This window comes from Solanum tuberosum, unplaced genomic scaffold (assembly GCF_000226075.1).
Source record: "Solanum tuberosum cultivar DM 1-3 516 R44 unplaced genomic scaffold, SolTub_3.0 scf00133, whole genome shotgun sequence".
Classification (NCBI taxonomy): Eukaryota; Viridiplantae; Streptophyta; class Magnoliopsida; order Solanales; family Solanaceae; genus Solanum; species Solanum tuberosum.
In genome coordinates this window covers 15,009-35,484 of record NW_006239056.1, presented here as the reverse complement: position 1 = coordinate 35,484, position 20,476 = coordinate 15,009, and the positions used below count along the sequence as shown (strand labels likewise).

General features: G+C 28.1%; 3 protein-coding genes across 3 annotated transcripts; all 3 read left to right on the top strand.

The window, feature by feature from the left end:
* Positions 1–449: 449 nt before the first annotated feature.
* Positions 450–1,319, top strand: LOC102600048 (RING-H2 finger protein ATL78-like). Its single transcript, XM_006351128.2, has one exon. The coding sequence runs from the start codon at positions 567–569 to the stop codon at positions 1,233–1,235; it is 669 nt and encodes a 222-aa protein (XP_006351190.2). The 5' UTR covers positions 450–566; the 3' UTR covers positions 1,236–1,319.
* Positions 1,320–2,872: 1,553 nt separating this feature from the next.
* On the top strand, positions 2,873–3,713 carry LOC102600591 (RING-H2 finger protein ATL78-like). The gene has a single exon (XM_006351040.2). It carries the CDS (start codon positions 2,930–2,932, stop codon positions 3,596–3,598), a length of 669 nt encoding a protein of 222 aa, XP_006351102.1. The 5' UTR covers positions 2,873–2,929; the 3' UTR covers positions 3,599–3,713.
* A 15,243-nt stretch (positions 3,714–18,956) lies between these two features.
* LOC102599929 (RING-H2 finger protein ATL78-like) lies at positions 18,957–19,823 on the top strand. Its single transcript, XM_006351038.2, has one exon. The coding sequence runs from the start codon at positions 19,002–19,004 to the stop codon at positions 19,656–19,658; it is 657 nt and encodes a 218-aa protein (XP_006351100.1). The 5' UTR covers positions 18,957–19,001; the 3' UTR covers positions 19,659–19,823.
* Positions 19,824–20,476: the final 653 nt, after the last annotated feature.

Below are 20,476 nucleotides of genomic sequence, written 5' to 3'. Positions count from 1 at the left end.
ATATTGAACCCCCTTCCACTAGTTCGTGTGTTTACTTCTCAGATTTTAAACCCCCTTATTAAAATTTCTGACTCCGCCACTGCACCAAGGGCAGGAAACTTCCTACTCCTTTCTTGGGCATTAGAGATGTCAATAACATTTTTTTGGGTCCCAAATAAAATTTGTGTACATGCCAATATGAACGTGGCAACCTAGTCAGCAATTGGCAATGGCGGTGGGGGCATTTCTTGAGTGGATATCCCATTACCTTAATTTGTGTAAATGCCAATATATGACCATTACTTTTCCTTATCATAAATAATCCATCTTTTTCTATAAGAGAATTCAATTTAATACTTCTAAATTCTATAAATGCATGGCTCCACTAATTGTTATAACAAACTCTTAACCTTTAGTGCTTACAAGTAAATCTAGTAAATTAAAATATAATATCCTTCTATTATTATAAGCCAATAGCTAAGTCCACACTTTGTCCTATATAAGCCACTCCCTCCAAGGTGGAATTTCAACTCAATTCAACATTCAACAATATTCAACACAAACAAAAAAACTCAACAAAAAGCTCTATGGCAACTACAACTTCCACTCTATTAATTCAAGAATTCATGGAGAACTTCCACTACTCAAGAAAATTACTCCGGGAGGCGGCCACCATGGGGCCGCCTCCTATGGAAGCCGGAATTAGCCACGATACAATTGATGATCTACAAATTGGAAAAAATGTCAACACATTTGATGCAAATGTTATTATGGTATTAGCAGTACTTGTAAGTGCCATAATTTGTTCACTTGTGTTGAACTCCATCATAAAATGTTTCTTTAGGTGCTCTACCATAGTTTTAATAGACTCATACTCAAATCATACAAATCCTTCATCAACCAATAAAGGGATCAAGAAAAAAGCCCTCAAGACATTTCCAATTATAACATACACTACTGAATTGAAACATCCAGGGCTCGATTCTGAATGTGTCATTTGCTTATTAGAGTTCATAGTTGGGGAGAAAGTTAAGGTTCTACCAAAGTGCAACCATGGATTCCACGTCAAGTGTATCGATAAATGGCTCAATTCACATTCTTCTTGCCCTACTTGTAGGCATTGCCTCATTGAAACTTGTCAAAAAATTGTCAACAGTGACAATTCTGTTACTACAAATGCAACAGTTGAAGAAATTGTAATAAGGATTGAACCTCTAGAACGTGAAGGTGTTATATCTAATAACAATCAAAATTAGATAGAAAAAAAATAGGATTTGTTATTAATTGTATGTGATGTAGAAAAATTAGCTAGTGTTTATAAAAAAATTTAAATACAATATTTCAATTTTGAATTATATTTCTTCTTTTCTATCGATAGATTAGATATCTAAGAATATCGTTATTATCTTCCTTTAATTTCAAACCACAGGAAGATTCATTGGTCTCGTAAGTGTTTTAGTTGCTTTATTTGTTCTTTTATAAGTTTTTGATTCCTAAAAAAATTATTTTAATTTTAGAATGACTATATTGCTTCATGTAACAACTCCAAATTCACAATACATGCGCCTCTATATATTATATAAAAGGGAAAAGAGCCTAAAATATTTTTCAATTTTGTTATTTAGAGCTGATATTATAATATTATAACTCTTGTTACTAAAATAGTTCACATATATTTCTACCGTTATAAAATTAGCTCACAAATACCCCCACCGTTATAAAAGTGGCTCACATACACTCCTACCATTACAAAAATGATAAAATTAATTTTATTTTTTTTTAAAAAATAATCATATATTGATCTTTTTCTAACATAAATTATTTTTTGATTACTTTGATTATTATTATTATTTGAGTTTCTTATTATTCTTTGTTTCATTTCTTTCTTTCATTCTATTGTATAAAATAAGAGAAAAAAAAATGTGTGAATAGAAAAAGACAAAAATGCAAAAAATAAATAAATTGAAAACTATTTTTTGTGATTATATTGTAATTTAGTTTTTATATCCATAAAAAAATATTGGGGCATATATAATAAACTTTACAAGAAAATAAGTGAAAACAATGAATTTGACCATCAAAATAATAAATACAAATTAGTTTTTCCTTAACGTCTTTAGTTCTTTTTAAATAGTTCCTAATTTGGCCTGAATTTCAAATATATTTACTTTTTATATGGATTGCCCTTAAAATTGATGTTTAACTTTTACCCACCATATTTTAGGTATTTAATTTTTGTTTCTATTGCTTATGTAAAAAAAATTCTGGACCAAAATATCCTTATCTATCTTGATCTTTTTCTTTTTTTTTCCATCCATTTTCAATAAAAAGGATGCATTTATTCATCAAAAAGCCAAAATACATATTAGAGAAGAGAGTTAGAGAGATGTTAGCACCCACCTATACAGTGAATATTCAAAATCAAAGCACATCCAAAGAATACATTTTACACATGCTTCTATCTAAAGGAAAAGACTTCTTATACATAGAATATTTTAATCTTTCAACAACTGAATTTTTGTCTTGCTCAACATAAGCTCGGTAGGAATTAAGTTATAAGTTAAGTACTATTCTAGAATTTGTTATAGTGTTCACAAATTGAAGTTAAGCTTTTTTGGGCACATATATATTATTTATCCTTCTTAGAAAAAATAAATTAGTAGCTCATTAATGTGGATTGTAGAGTATATACCCATTAGGTTCTTTTGTATGATACATTTATTTTATAACAAACTCTTAACCTTAGTGCTTAGAAGTAAATCTAGTTAATTAAAATATATTGTCCTTCCATTATTTAACACTAAGAAATTAAAGCTGATCCACACTATACCCCTGTTAGCCCCATAAATTTGTCCTATATAAGCCACTCTCTCCAAGGTGGGACTTCAACTCATTCAACACCAACAAAAACAAAGAAAACACACATACAAAAAACTCAACCAAAAGCTCTATGGCAACTACAACTTCCACTCTATTAATTCAAGAATTCATGGAGAACTTCCACTACTCTAGAAGATTACTCTGGGAGGCGGCCACCATGGCGCCGCCTCCTATGGAAGCCGGAATTAGCCACGACACAATTGATGATCTACAAATTGGAAAAAATGTCAACACATTTGATGCAAATGTTATTATGGTATTAGCAGTACTTGTAAGTGCCATAATTTGTTCACTTGTGTTGAACTCCATCATAAAATGTTTCTTTAGGTGTTCTACCCTAGTTTTAATAGACTCATACTCAAATCATACAAATCCTTCATCAACCAATAAAGGGATCAAGAAAAAAGCCCTCAAGACATTTCCAATTATAACAGGGACTACTAAATTGAAACATCCAGGGCTCGATTCTGAATGTGTTATTTGCTTATCAGAATTCGTGATTGGAGAGAAAGTTAAGGTTCTACCTAAGTGCAACCATGGATTCCACGTCAAGTGTATTGATAAATGGCTCAATTCACATTCTTCTTGCCCTACTTGTAGACATTGCCTCATTGAAACTTGTCAAAAAATTGTCAACGGTGACAATTTCGTTACTACAAATGCAATTTCATCATCAACAGTTGAAGAAATTGTAATAAGGATTGAACCTCTAGAACGTGAAGGTGTTATATCGAATTAACAATCAAAATTAGAAAGAAAAATAGGATTAATTAGTTATTATTGTATGTATGATGTAGAAAAATTAGCTATTTAGCATGATGAGGCAATTGCCATGGTGTAGCTTTCCAATGATCCATTAATACACTTGCAAGTGTTTATAAAAAAATTTGAATATACTATTATATTTCAATTTCGTGTCAACTTAATTCCAAACTGAATTTTGTATAAGGATTGAGAGCTAATTCATATGGCGAGCACTAAATTTATCAGTATAACTCTCGACTTGTCAACTATAGAGTACAATAGGTCCACTATGTCTTAGGACTCAAACGTTGTCTACTATTTATATAGTCAAAACTCACTAATTTAATAAAATTATTAATCTCTTTGTGGTTTATGAGTTTTAACCGATCTCAAGTTAATATATATCATCGTAATAATAGGATTTACAAATAAGATTTATAGATTTTTTAAATAATTGTATAAATTTGAACAAAAGCTATTGAATATAAACTTGAATCGATTCATAAGAAATGCAACAATATAAACAAATCATGAGAGCAAATTATTAAATTCAAGAAAATGCCAAAGCATCCACTTATTTAAATGTGACACTTCAAGAAAAAAAGAAGTAAGCTGGCCTTTCCAGAGACACATTTTAAAATTGTGCGGGCTTGACTCAGAGCGAACAATATTATTAATTTACTAGCCAATATACAAGAAAAAGTTAGCAGAAATGTTTAATCTCTAATTTATTTTTTTTCAAGGCAAAACTAAAGTGCTAAAAGTCTATTAAATAAGGATATCCACATACACTATATTGTGTTTGTGGTTTGGTGATAAAGTCATAAAGATAAAAAAAATAAAATCATATATTCAATCCCACCAATAAAGAAAATAATTAAAACTTTGATTGATCTAGTGAATCCACATCACAGTGCCTACATAAAGTATTGTCGGAAAAATAACTTCAAAACATACAATGGATCCTATCTATCTCATGTACCACACCTTTATATGTGGCACCGTATGATTTGATATAGAGTTTTAAAAAAAGATTTTTTAAAATTTATGATCAAAAATAAATTTTAAATATTTGTATGGTGTTAAATTATTATAATTAAAAAAAGAGGAAATTTTAATATCGGTAAGTTATTTCTTATCATTAAAAAAATATATTTAAAAAGAAAAATATGTCATATAAATTGAGTAATTGTTAAGTATTTGCTCAAATATTCTTTCCGTATTTATTAATCTTTTTTTATTTTCAAGAAAGGTTCAATCATTTGCACTTGGCAACGTTCACAATGTGTTCCAAATGGCTTGAAGAGTCTTATTAGGAGAAAAATTTGTCAAACACAAGTGTTATTCTGCCGTTTGTGTGTTCCTTTTTTTCTAAAATGAATTTTATGAGGTTATTTCTTTTGATATTTTACATTGTCTTTTATATAATGAACTTCTCATTTCAGAATATAGATGTGAGTCAATTGATTAAAACTTATAAGTTCGGACGAATTCAAATAACTCATGTCATTTAATATTAATTGATATAAGAAATTCATAAAATATTTTAAAAATTATTAATTTAAAGTAATTAAATTTCAGAAGTTTCAAATTTCAGCTCGGCCTCTTTGCTTACACTTGTATTTATATTACTATATCATGTCTTATCACTAAGCAATAAGTGCCATTACCTCTTTACTTTAGGCTCCACACACAATGTTGGGATATATTTGTGATAAGAAGTTCAAGAATTCATGTACCATGATAGTTGTATTATTGTTTCTTTAGTCTCTTTCTCAAATATTCTTAACTAAGCCAACCATGCTTCTTTTTTGGAAGTGGCTATGTTATTTTGTAGCCATAAACTAAATCAAATTATAAAAGGATTATATTATTGCATGCATTCCAATATTTTTTTGTGATGTGAAGGTGATCGATGTGAATTAAAGAGGTCTATAGGAACAACGTACGAGAATTAAGTTGCAAATTTTAGCTAAAGAATACACAATTGCATTTATATAAATAAAAACTTCACACTCAATTAAATAAATTCACATATTATATCGTTTATCTAGTGAATATCTACCTATCTATATATACTTAAAAATAGAGGTGCGAGTTAGGTTTAATTTAGACAAATCAAAATAGATTTAGTAAATGATACTTGGGTATTGAACTGAAATGAGCTTAATGTGAGTCATAACCCAACCTATCCAACTTTTAATAAGTTTTAATTGCTTTATTTGTTCTTTTTTAAATTTTTAGTACGTAATGAAATCATTATTTTTCTTATTGTGGCTATATATAACAAATCGAATAAAAATATTTTGACTATTACTATGAGTCAATTTGGGTTATGTCATACCAACTCAATTTATAATGAACTAAAATAGGTTGAGCTAATAAATGAGCGGGTCAGAAATCCGCCCAAACTTAAATGATCCGGATGAATTGAGTTTGATTTTGTCACCCCGCTTATATAATCTTGTAAGAAATATGTTCTGAAAAATGGATGAAGGATCCAACGTCCTATTCTTTTTTATGGAATTAAAATCTCCTATCATATGTATTATAAAATGAATAGAAGAAAATAATCTTGATAAATTTCTTACATATAAAAATAAACATCTAACAATTTCGCTCTCACGATTAAATTACAACCTAAGATCTATAATCATATTCTGCCAACTGTTCGTACTTTATTCATTCCACTATAAGGAGTGAAGTGACACTACCCATAATTTGCTTAGGCTCCACACACCATGTTGGATTTCTGATAAGGAGTTCAAGTATCCATAGACAAGATAGTTCTACTATTCACACACTCTAATTGTTTTTCTTTAATTTTGACTCCTTTCAAAAGTCAACTATATATTTTTTTATCATTTAGTTTTAACGACTCTTCAAAAGTTTAAATAATATCCACACACCAACATGGTCTTTCTAGAAGTGGCTATGTTATTTTGTGTAACAACTCCAATTTTACGATACAAATTAAATATTGCTATATTATAATTACTGAACTCAAAGAATCACAATAGAAAAATTTAACTAATTACAAGGGAACAACTAGGCTCCACACACCATGTGGGGTATATTTCTATATATAAAACTTTATAATCTTTAAGTAATTTTTTTATTCATTCAGACGTTAAGAAAACAAATAATTTAGTTATTTAGTATTAAGATTTTAATTAATATAAATATCTACCAATAGTTACTAAGTAAATATGTACTTTGATTCTAATAAATAAAAACAAAAGTTGTCTTGCACCTATCCAACTTATTGTTAGCCGGTTTAGCCCAAACATAATAGGGAAAATCACTTACATGTACCCTTTTAAAAAAATATTTACCAAATTGGCCCAATTGCAATTAGTCAATCTGTTTAATTATTAAAGAGGAACTTTAAAAAATGACTATAGTTTAAATTTGATTAGAGATGTACAGTTATGATTTGCGTAAGTACGATTCTTAGTTACATGTTAACTAGAAGGAGGAGAGGGGTAAGCGAGATTTGAGAGAGAAGCGAAAAAGAGGTTGAGTACATGTTGTGTTCATTGTATCACGAATGCAATTAATACAATTGATTTGTATCAATGAATACATTAACTTTCCCTACAAAGATAAATATAAATGTTTAACAACAATTAATTAACAATTTAACGGTAATAGCTTAATTGTTGTTAAATATGTTCATTTAGAATTAAATCTTATAGCGACATTGGATCCAATGACAATTAACTAATGTCGGTAAAAGTTTTAACACTATTTTTGTTAATATACATACATATATATATATATTATTGCCGATAAGAGTTGTTTTAATAAATTGTTACTTTAAGTTGCGGCTAAAGTTAAGGTCTAAAAGTACCAATCAAAATAACATAAGGTAGAAATAAGATAACATAATTTGATCCAAGCATAGGAGAGTAATCTCTCAAAGATTTCTTACCAAATGGGGGTTTATTAAATACTAAAAAGAAGCATAATCAAGGATTTGATTTTTGTGAATGAAATCTAAAGGATTGCTTACAAAAAAAAAGTAATTATGTGGATGCCATGGACAAGAAGATATGGAAATGCCTCAAATTAATAGTCAAGTAGTATTATTTTGTGGTTTTAATATGCACAAATTGAGGTTCAAAATGGGGTCCTCAATAAAATAAAATAAAAAAGAAGATAATATTAATCCAGATTATTGTATTGGGGCAAAAGTATATATCTTACTAAGGACTTATTTATTTTGATTAAAATTAAAATATTTGAATTTAAATATATATTTAAATATTAAAAATATACATTTAGATGTCTGAATTTGTATTTTTGCATATAAATTAGGGGTGTGCAAAACCTGAACCAATCGATAAATCGAACCGAAAAAGGTGTTCTTGGTTTATTGTTATTGGGTTATTGGATTAACGGTTTTTAATGGTTTTATAAAAAAAAATTATCGGGTCATCAGTTCGGTATTGATTTTTAATATTGGGTTATTAGGTAAACCGATAACCCATTAATTAAGACTAGTAATTTACTACATTTACTTGTACATAAATATTATATATTAATCTCAATAAGTTACTAGTTATTATCTTATCCTTTAGCCTTCAGTTCACACTTCAAAGTGACTTTTAGTTCACAACTTCACATTATACAAAACGTCAAAATCTAAAGTAAGAACCTTATTCCTCTTAATTTATCTTGTGTTACACTTGTATAGTTTTTTTCATTACATTATTGTGTTGTTGCGTCAAATTTATTAGAGAAGGCATAAATTTATTTTATAAGTATTTTCTTATTGGTTAAACCGAAAACCGAACCGTTAAGGACCAAAACTGATAACAAATCTCTTATTGGTTTGGTTATTGGTTTAACGTATTTAAAAACCAAAAACCAATAAACCGAACCGACCGATGCACACCCCTAATATAAATACTAAGATGTTATATATTTAATTGTTCCAACCTTACATTTTTAATTTTAATTCATTTTTATATATTTAATTGATCAAATATATTTAATTGATCAAACCATAGGAGAGTAATCTCTCAAAGATTTCTTACCAAATGGGGGTTTATTAAATACTAAAAAGAAGCATAATCAAGGATTTGATTTTTGTGAATGAAATCTAAAGGATTACTTTAAAAAAAAAAGTAATTATGTGGATGCCATGGAAAAAAAGATATGGAAAAGCCTCAAATTAATTGTCAAGTATTATGTTGTGGTTTTAATATGCACAAATTGAGGTTCAAAATGGGGTCCTCAATAAAATAAAATAAAAAGAAGATAATATTAATCCAGATTATTGTATTGGGGGTAAAAGTAAATATTTCGTAAGATATAGTTTACTAAGGACTTATTTATTTTCATTAAAATTAAAAGATTTGAATTTAAATATGTATTTAAATATTAAAATATACATTTAGATGTCCGAATTTGTACTAAGATGTTATATGTTTAATGGTTCCAATCTTACATTTTTAATATCAATTTATTTTCATTCAATACATTTTCTACCCACATTAAACTCATAATGATTTCAAAACATTAAAGATAACAATGTAACAAAAGAATTACACATAAGATATGAGCGACAATATAATAAAAATATATATACTTTTAGCCGAATATCAAATACTTTGTTAGAATGATGGTGCTTATAAGAAGAAGAAACTGAACTTATCTCAAAATAAAAAAAATTGAGATAGTAAAAATCGATTAATTTACAACCAATGGTAAGAAGATCGATTCAATCCAAACGTACTTCGATTTGATGTGAATTTTATTTCATGAATCCAGAAATTAAAAATTAAAATCAAAATTCTCATATTTAATTTGAATCGTCCGAACATCCGCCCTACTACTATATGACACAGATCTAAGACAAAAAAAAATAAATCAAACAAATTAGAAGTAATTATTTTTATTCAGTGTTCGAAGCTCACATTAAAGCCTTGACTAAATGTGAATCGCGCACTGATGAGCTCATTCAAAAATAGCGCTCCTAATAGAATTTTTCTCAATATCGAGGACTCAAACCCGAGTTTAGATTTGGAAGTTAAGTGCCTAACATAAGATTTGGTTCATGTACTAAGAATATTGAATTGACCCAAAAAAGCATGCAAAGTGTTCAAAAAGAGAAAGTTAGAAGAACACGTGGCAAAAGGTAACCAATACTTGGTTTACAAATATATATTTACAACACCCAACTAGCACTTTAATAGTACCATTTATGTTACCACTTTTCCTATTAATGATCAGTTCAATCGATATGATATGATTTTCTTGTGGAGAATAATAAGACTTTGGTCAAACTTTGTGTATCGTTTATACCTATAATCTTCTAGAAAAATTACCTAATTCTATTCTCTTAATTACACTTTATAATGATATTTTTTACATAATTAAAAATATAACAAGATTGTGTACGTAATTTTATAATATACTTATTTGTGAATCTAAAAAATCTAGCAGCCACTGCACCTCCCCCCACCCCCCAACCTAATCACATGTTTGTCATCGGTGGAGTTTGTGAGGATTTTAACTTGGTCAATATTGTGCACGTATAATATCAAAATACATATATATGATGCAATTGACCGCACATATAGTTTAATATCTTCACATATACATATATTCAACTTACAATTTTGAAATCAGGTGTGCATACATAAAATTGACTACATATACATTTAACTTTTACTTTGAAAACACACATATACATATATGCGATTTCAGTTGGGATTAGATTTTATATGCGCACAAACATATTGTATTTTACTACATTTTGAAAGAAAAAATGTTGCTACATTTTATTTTATTTTAAAAAATCTCTATATATTTTTTAAATAACAGGTGTTAGTTATAGCTTTTTTCAAAAGAAAAAAAACTCTATATATTTAAAAAAAACAGGTGCTAGTTATAGCTTTATTTATGAAATTTCCCCATATCTTATTTCATGTTCTATTCTTATAAACTAATCCATGAATTAATTTTAACATTAAATATTACTGTATTTGGTTTTTGATAATAAACTCTGCCTAACTGAGATATTTTTTTCCCATCACTTTTACATTGTCACGTTTTTCTTAAAGAGATGAAACTTGACTTGCCTGGATCTAAATTGAATTAGATTAATTTAATATTTTAAATTTAGATGTTCAAAAATTAAACGAAAAATATTATAACACTACATTAAAAATAATTTCTAGCGGCAATTAATTAACGACAATAACTTAATTATCGCTAAATATATATTTTTAAGAGACAATTATTAGTGCTAATTACCTTTTAGCACTCCTTGTAAATGCTGCTAAAGCCTATAACAACATTCAATCTAATGTCAATTAACTAATATGTATTGTCGTTCAAAGTTATTTTTGTTGGGTTTGAAAGTGATTATGACGTCATGTGGAAGCTTATAATTGCAAATCAAATGGTTGATAAATCAGACGACAAATAAGGGTATACTAAAGACATATTATTAATATGCTTTGGTCAAGCAACCTACATTTTGAAAACTAATATTAAAAAGCATAAACTCTACTGGAGAATAATCTCCCCATAAACTAAACTCTTAAACATCTACATTGTGGATACTATTGTGCTATATTATGACAATAGTGATCTTTAATTTATAGATCTCCAAACTTTTCCTTTAAGGAAAAAATAAACCAAATATGAAAGAACATTATATTTTCCTTTCAAGAAAAGTTAAAGCATTTATGGTAATACTTTGATTTTCCTTCGATAGAAAAATAAATTTCAATAAGGTAAGAAAATCAGGGCAAAACCCTAACAATTTTTGTTGTAGTGTAAGTTGTAATCCATCTCATAATAATATGATGAAAAAATATATCTTAAAATACTGATAAAAAAATCATACAAATTGATTTTGGAGAAACGTCAAAATAAACCAGATAAGTAAAAGTGAACGGAGGGAGGAAAGAACTAACTACCAAAAGTTTTGCAGTCTGCCATGTTATTATGGAGAGAATAGACAAAGTAGTTGTTCCCTTGTTGGGGTTTAGAGATCCCAATTAGAATTATTTGGGTCCCAATTAGGATTTGTTAAGAGATTTGGTTCATTAATCTTTTTAATTGTTATTCCTAATAATAACTACTTAACCATGTGGCACCCTATTCGACAGTCGGCTATGGAGATATTCTGGCTCTTTTTTTAGTGGATAGTCCATTAACTTATTGTTCCAAGGGTTTTTAGTGGAGTATCCAGATAATTATTCATTAAAAAAATATTTTTTATTTTTGTTTAAGTATTGAAAATCTTATTGAATTTTTTTCAATTCATTAAAGAAAAGTTTTTTCATATGAATTTATAATTTTTGCAACTTTAAAAAAATGTTTATGTAAATATAGAAGTAGTTCTACTTCTGTTTTAATCTATGTGAATCTATCTGATTGAACATGAAGAAAAACTTATAAAATATGTAATTTTGAATATGCCATAACAATTTTATGTTTATAATCCTTTTGAAACTTGTAATTTGAACATACCATGCTATAATGAAGATGTATGTGACTATAAAAGTTTGTTATTAAAGGTAAAAATTAAAATTCAAACTAAACACTTCCAAATTTTAAAAGCTGAAACCCAAGATCTCTGATTAAGGGTGAATCAATCCCACCGCATTAGTGGCTCCACTCACAAACTCTTAATATCTATTTTGCTCAAGTGTAAAGCTAGTTAATTGAAACAATGGTTTGGAACTCTAAATATATTCCTTCAACATAATAAATAATATATCTTTTCCATAATTAAAACTTAAAAAGTTTATCACACTTTACACTTGTTCACCTTATACACTAGTCCTATATAAAGCAGTTGTTCCTCAATTATATTCATTCAAACAAAGAAAACACAAATACAAAGTCTCAACCAAAAGCTCTAACTATGGCAACTATAACTTCCACTCTATTAATTCAAGAATTCATGGAGAACTTCCACTACTCAAGAAGATTACTCACGGAGTCCACCATGGCGCCGCCACCGGCAGCCGGAATCAGCCACTCTACAACTAATCATCAACCATTTGGTCACAAAGTCAACACATTTGATGCAAATGTCATTATGGTCTTGGCCGTACTTCTATGTGCCTTGATTTGTTCATTTATCTTGAATTTCATCATAAAATGTGTATGTAGGTGCACTACCCTAATATTGGTAGACTCATCCTTAAACCATATAAATAACAACCCTTCTTCAACAAAATTAGTCAATAGAGGGATCGAGAAAAAAACCCTCAAGACATTTCCAGTTATAACATACACTACTGAATTGAAACATCCAGGGTTTGACTCTGAATGTGTCATTTGCTTATCTGAATTTGGAATCGGAGAGAAAATTAAAGTTCTACCTAAGTGCAACCATGGATTCCATGTCAAGTGCATCGATAAATGGCTCAATTCACACTCTTCTTGTCCTACTTGTAGGCATTGCCTTATTGAGACTTACCAAAAAATTGTTCCAATTTCATCAGCTCTAGTACAAGAAGTTGTAATAAGGATTGAACCTCTCCAACGTGAAGATGTTATATCTAATAATCAACATTAGGTAGAATTAGTAGTAGATAAACTCAATTAGATTAGAAACTTAGTTTTTAATTAAGTTGAGATATAGTTTAATTCCTTCTTTTGTCCTTGTTGGAAAAGTTTTGGCTATCTATATAGTCTTGCAAGTGTATAAATTAAATTTTGTTCTTGTTTCTTTATCAAGATGATCATGCTCCTTCTTTGTCATAGAAAAGGCTATTCTCTTAACATATATATTGTGGTTCCAAGTTGTCTATTGTTTTTCTCATCAAGAATACGTATGTAGGGCTCGAAGATAGGGAAGAACTTGTGTCTTAATGATGTGGTTAAAAGGATAGATACGTCAGATATATTATATGATCAATATTATCCCAATTCATAACAAAAGAATATTATATGGCACAACTTATAACAATAATTCTATGTGAAAGATGGGGCTCGAGTAGAGCTTTTCTAGGAAATGACAAGTAGTAGTATAATAGTACATGACTAGGAAAATATTAACTTATATTGTGGTTCCAAGTTGTCTACAACATAATATACGTTGTTACTTTTTCACATCAATAATACGTATAATAAACTAATACAAATGTATGTGATGGTGATTGGTGACAAATATTGTTTCATTTGATCTGTCTTCAACAAAACTACAGCTTGTCATAGTATAGAAGGAGATTGAATAGTCCTTTAATAAATTGTTTTACTTTAATATTCGGCTAAAAATAGGCCTAAAAGGTATCAATTAAAATAACATTATGTAGAAATAAGATAACATTTGATCCTCCGGTTCGAGCCTTGAGTATGAAAAAATCATGTTGGGAGTGTCACTCTCGAATGGGTCCTACAGTGCGCGGTTCAAATTTAGTTGGGCTCTCATGTAGCTCCGGACACCGAATGGAATACCAGAAAAAAAGATGACATTTTTGATCCAACAAGAGAGTAATCTCTCAAGATTTCCTAACAAATGGGGACTTGTTTAATTAATACTAATAAGCATAATTAAGGATTTGATTAATTTGAAAGAAATCTACCAAAAAAAGAAGAAGAAAAATTAATATATGTGGATGCCATGGAAAAAGCCCAAAAGGTGACCAATGGATAGGGTTGATTAGAAAATTTTGATAGCTCATTGATTCATGTGATTATCTAAATATATGATTCATTTTTAAGTTTACTGAATCGAAAATTTGTAACACTCAAAGAAGATATGGATAACCCGAAAAGCTTCAAGGCAAACGAATTATTAGTTTCAGCTTCGAACTATTGACGGCCTTAAAAACACATTTTAACTTGACTAATTGAACTTAAATACGCCCCAATCGTACAAAATGAGTGAAATACGCTCCTAAATTATCGTCAAGTTTAGGTGTGTTTTCGACAGGAAAAATTACAAGAATATACTATTTAAGACATTAATTAACAATATATGTATATACTTCTTTTTATTTACAAAACTAAGTTTTTAATTACAAACATGACATAATATTTAATTTTCGATTTTTTTAAACAAATATTTTAATATCCGATTTATTTCCTGTTTTGGGGGGTTATGTGCTAAATTTATGGGATTGATAATTATTGTTTACTTTTTGGTTTTCCAACCATAATCCTACTTTTTTATATTGTTTTTTTCCCATATTTTGAATTTTCGTGTTTTTTTAGTATATTTTTGTATACGAATTTTTTCCTATTTTGGGGGATTATGAGCTAAATTTATGATATTGATAATTATTGATTACTTTTTAGCCTTTCAACCATAATTATACTGCTTTATATTGTTTTTTTTCCCATTTATTGAATTTTCGATTTTTTTTTTGTACATTTTAGTATACGATTCATTTTTTATTTTTAGGGGTCATGTGCTAAATTTATGGAATTGATAATTATTGTTTAGTTTTTGACTTTTCAACCATAATTATACTCTTTATTAATTGAAGTCTTCTCTCACCTCTTTAACATTGTTTTCATACAAATATATTTTTCTTTTATTGTGATAAAAAAAAATTATGAAATTATGAAATTTTCTACGTTATTTTTTGACAATTTTTTTTTATTTTATGGAATGACTTAAATAACCATTTAAATCTAAAAAGTTTAATAAAATAATTAAAAACTTACATATTATATAGATTTTCATACAACTTTGGTGTTAAGTCTTATATAATATGTTAATATTATATTACACCTCAATATATATCATATAATATATTAAATTTGTGTAAAATAAATATATGTACCATATAATGTACCATCTAAAACACCAAGTTATACCAATATTTAATCATCTAAAATATCAAAATTATATCAACATTGTATTATCTAAAATACCAAAATTATATCAGTATTGTGTTATGTGAAATACAAATATCATAGCAACAACACCATTTAATAAATTGAACTTGTTGATATTTTTTGTTATTATATTTTTCTCAAATTGTCAATTTATAACATAACAAAATTATTATTTGATAATATTATCTTTTAAAATTAACACTAGTACAACTTGAAAACTTGAAATTACACTAGAACTATATGACACCATTTTCGAATAATATTGAAAAATTGTAATATCTAAATTGTACCATATAATAATACTAACATTGTACCATATGCTATACCAACAATTGTTGAATTCTATCCCATATAATATACCAATTTAGTTGATATTTCGTGTCTTTTTATTTTTTTCAAATGACATTTTATACCACAAGAGAAACCAACATAAATAATAGAACTAATTACATCATATGATTAAATATGATTCTGAAAAAATATTTAATAAACAACAAATAAAATTCAAATCCGCTAATATCATTCAATTAGATTATGAAAAAAAATTGTTATGAAAATAAAAAATTAACTTAACAATGTTAATCCTCATATGGATATTGGGTACAAGTTTTCTTGTTGTGATCCTCTATAGGCTATAACACATTTTCTACAATTTACTTTAGATCTCTTGAATTTTTTGTCAATTGGTATTTGCATCACATATCACTTCCTTCAGTCTTGAAATCCGCATACCTTCCTGCAATACATTTCAAAGAAAATTAAAGAACTTACTAAACAACAGTTATAAACAATCAAATTTAAAATACACAATCATATTTTTGTATAAATCACCAAAAAAAGTTATATACGAAATGGTGTATAATATGGTTAAAAATTGGTATCCACTTCATCATTCTTATAATGAAATTCGAACACCAACTTATAACCAATTGTATGTATAACGTTGATTTATGAAGATTGATAAAGTTGAACATGATTATATGTTACAATCCGACCGTGCATAACATCATAATCTAATCAACTATTTATCATTTTTTTAGTATAATCAAACTAAAAAAAAATATTATGTAACGCTTACTTAAAACAATAAAGCTAATAAATCGAAACAACTTATTTAGGCAAAAGTCTTATGTTCAATGAAAATTTATTTATTTATTAAGAAACAATAGATTTTATTTTTAAAAAAAAAAAACTGAACTATCACCAAGCAGAAACCAACAAGAGGAAATTGAGAAAAATGAAACTATCACCAAGCAGAAAATTACAAAATAACTTTTTTTCATTGAAACAACATGGATAAATCTCAAATTGCATCAACAAAATATTTATCAATGAAAAATGAAATATATTTAATCAATTAAACAATAATTTCGGAAGGTGAAAAAACAAATAATTTTGAAACAATCAAAAAAAGAAATTAATATTCAAAATCGTTTATAACCAAAATAATTTGTTTCAAAGCTAAATTTTCATAACAATTACCTGTTGGATCTCATCCTCCGCCGAATTAAAATTGAAACGTCGTAATTTTTGGCTATTGAAAGAATTATTAGAGAAGATAGAGAGTTTGATTGTGGTTAGTATACTGGTATTGTGATTATGAGAGAGAGGATTATATTAATGGATGAGATAATTGTGGAAGCAAATAACAGAATGAGAGCTAATTAAGGGATGAAAATCTTCTATAATAATTATTTATACGTTATTATGTAATTCCATTTTTTTTTTATTCCGCTTTTTTTTTATTTTGTTTTGTAAAAGTTCTATTGCTATGTTTGTGAAAAGTCAAACTATTGTTATATAGGGGTTATTTATGTGCTTTAATTGTATATTTAAGTTTTTTACCCTTTTCGATACTTCTCTCAACTTTTTATTAAGAATTTCATATTACTATAAGAGTTTGAGACCACTTATTATGTCATTAGCAGATCATGTTTTCTATATTTAATTCGAATTGCCCGAACACCCACCCCTGCTACTATATGAGACAGATCTATAAGGTAAAATATCAAACAACATAGAACTAGTTTGTTACTATAGGGAACTTATGTGCGTGCCTAAGTGGGAGATTTGATTCATGTACTAAAGATCTAGTATTCAAAAAGAGAAAAAGTTAGAAGCACACGTAGCAAAAATTAACCAATACTTGGCTTACAAATCTATATTTACAACACCTAACTTGTACTTTTTATGCCATATGTTACCACTTTTTCCTATTAATAATCAGTTCAATCTCAACCGCTGTGATATGATGACATGCACTTTAATTTTCCATAGCTTATCAAGTATCTTGCTGGTGGTATACGTACTAGCAAAGTCAGAATTTTTATCAAGCATGTTCAAGAATAATAGTGTGTGGCTATCAAAATGTCTAGCTAGTATATGCAGTAGCGGAGCCAAAAATTTATCAAGAGTGTCCAAGAATAATGATGTGTGGTTGTCAAAATATAAAACAAAAAAATATTGTGTTATTTGGGATTCAAACCCAAAATTTCTTCATTAAAATAGACACTCATTACCACTACGCCATAAATATAACTTTTGTCAAGAGTGTCAACTTTAAATATATATCCTTTAAATGCAGGATTTGACATATATATACAATGTAATTTTTCAACGAAGGGTGTCCAATTGAACACCCTTGAATAACTATAGCTCCGCTCTAAATATTTGCATAATAAGAGGAACTTATTCAGATGATAAACGGTCATTTCCTCCATTAACATTCTAGCTATATAGAGAGAGATATATGCAACAAAGTTTTAATTTACACTCTCAAACAAAGTAAATTATTACCTCTTCTATTTCATTTCATTTTAAGTGTCACTTTAGCTCATAAAAAATATGAGAACTTGGGTACATGTGATTTGGTTCATTAATGACTATACATAATGCTAATAGCCATGTGTCAGCCTACCAGACAGTCGGCAATGGAAGTGCCCTGCCTCCTTCTTGAGTGGATAACCCATTAACTTATACCAACGGTCTTAGTTAGTGGAGCATATGATAAAGGAAAAAATAATTGTGTTTTTATGAATTTATAATTTGAAATGTGTCACAATAATACATGGCTAAAAGCTTTTTGAAATATGTAAGAAGGATCTCTTTTAGTCAATTTCTTGTATCGAGGTTATTTCTCAAAATGAAACATTATATTATGTTTATATATTTGTAAATTATGTAAAAGATATTATAAGTCATAATAATTGACAATCTAAATATTTGAAAGATATATGAAAAATTTACTATCACAGATAAATTTATTTGAATTTCAAAATTTGAAATATGTCATATAAATTGAAACGGAGGGAGTAATTAAGAAGGAATCATTCTTTCTTGAATAAACAAAAAAAAGGAAACTCAATTGTTCACCGTTCTTTTAACAATATAAAATAGTAGTATAACTTTCCATTATTAAGATTTAAGACTCAAAAGTTGACCACACTTTAATTTAATTTACACGTGTCCACCCTATATACATTTGTCCTATATAAGCATTTGATACTCTTCAACTCATTCAATACCAACAAAAACAAAGAAAACACACAAAACAAAGTCTAAACCAAAAGCTCTAAAATATGTCAACTATAACTTCAACTCTATTAATTCAAGAATTCATGGAGAACTTCCACTACTCAAGAAGATTACTCCGGGAAGCCACGATGGCGCCACCTCCGGCAGCCGGAATCCGCCACGATACAACTAATCATCCACCACTTGGTTACAAAGTCAACACATTTGATGAAAATGTTATTATGGTCTTGGCCATACTTGTATGTGCCATAATTTGTTCATTTGTCTTGAATTTCATCATAAAATGTGCATTTCATTGCTCTACCCTAATATTAGCAAACTCATCCTCATCAAATCATACAAATAACAACCCTTCTTCAACAAAATTAGCCAATAGAGGGATCGAGAAAAAAGCTCTCAAGACATTTCCGGTTATAACATACACTACTGAATTGAAACATCCAAGGCTCGACTCTGAATGTGTCATTTGCTTATCGGAATTTCAAATCGGGGAGAAAATTAAGGTTCTACCTAAGTGCAACCATGGATTCCACGTTCGTTGTATCGATAAATGGCTCAATTCTCACTCTTCTTGTCCTACTTGTAGACATTGCCTTATTGAGACATGCCAAAAAATTGATCCAATTTCATTAGCTCCAATACAAGAAGTTATAATAAGGATTGAACCTCTCCAACGTGAAGATGCTATATCTAACAATTAGCATTAGGTACAAAAAGAATATTCATACACTTAATTAGATGAGAAGTTTAATTAGCTTTTAAGTTAATAGTTTAGTTCTTTCTTTTAAGTTAATAGTTTTGGCTAGCTATAATTTTGCAAGTGTATAAATTTTTATCTTTTTCCGGTTACGTTATATATCAAGCTCATGCTTCTTTTTGTCAAAGAAATTTAAGGTTATTTTCTTTATTCGGGGACATTATAAAATTCACGGCTGCAGGGCACTAGTAAAATCGTCTCTAGACTCATGTATGAATTTAGTTGTATGAGGATTACGTCATAAGCGATTGATTATGTATCTTAAATATGTTTAGTGTTCAATGCTCGAGGCTTATCTAATATATTTTATAAATTATGTGTCAAACTCTTTAGAAATAAATGATAGCTTAGTAACTTTTTTCATCTATAGAAATAACAAATTTGAGAGTAGCTCAAATAACTTATAGTACTGCATATTATTTAACAAATATTTCTTTTAAAATTATTTTTTCTTTCATAGAGGTAAACTGTATACAATGATAGTAATATATTTTAAGAAATTGTAATTCTTTCATTATTTGAGAGTTGACATAGTAGGGCTGAATTGCACCTCGTGATACCTTTTTTATTTTTTATGATGAGTTTTTTATCATGTTATTAATTGTTCTAAGCTATTATATATATTAATTTATAATTTTTGTATTGCTTTAGTATTTTCCTATATTATAAATTAGAAAAAATAAAATTTATGGGGCTTACATCTCATACCTGAAAGCTTAGTCTTATCCCGCCTTTTGAAATATGTTTTCAATACATCTCATT

Bases quoted from the DNA above. Each gene is read 5' to 3' on its own strand.
- LOC102600048 (XM_006351128.2), top strand. From the start codon at position 567: ATGGCAACTACAACTTCCACTCTATTAATTCAAGAATTCATGGAGAAC.
- LOC102599929 (XM_006351038.2), top strand. From the start codon at position 19,002: ATGTCAACTATAACTTCAACTCTATTAATTCAAGAATTCATGGAGAAC.
- LOC102600591 (XM_006351040.2), top strand. From the start codon at position 2,930: ATGGCAACTACAACTTCCACTCTATTAATTCAAGAATTCATGGAGAAC.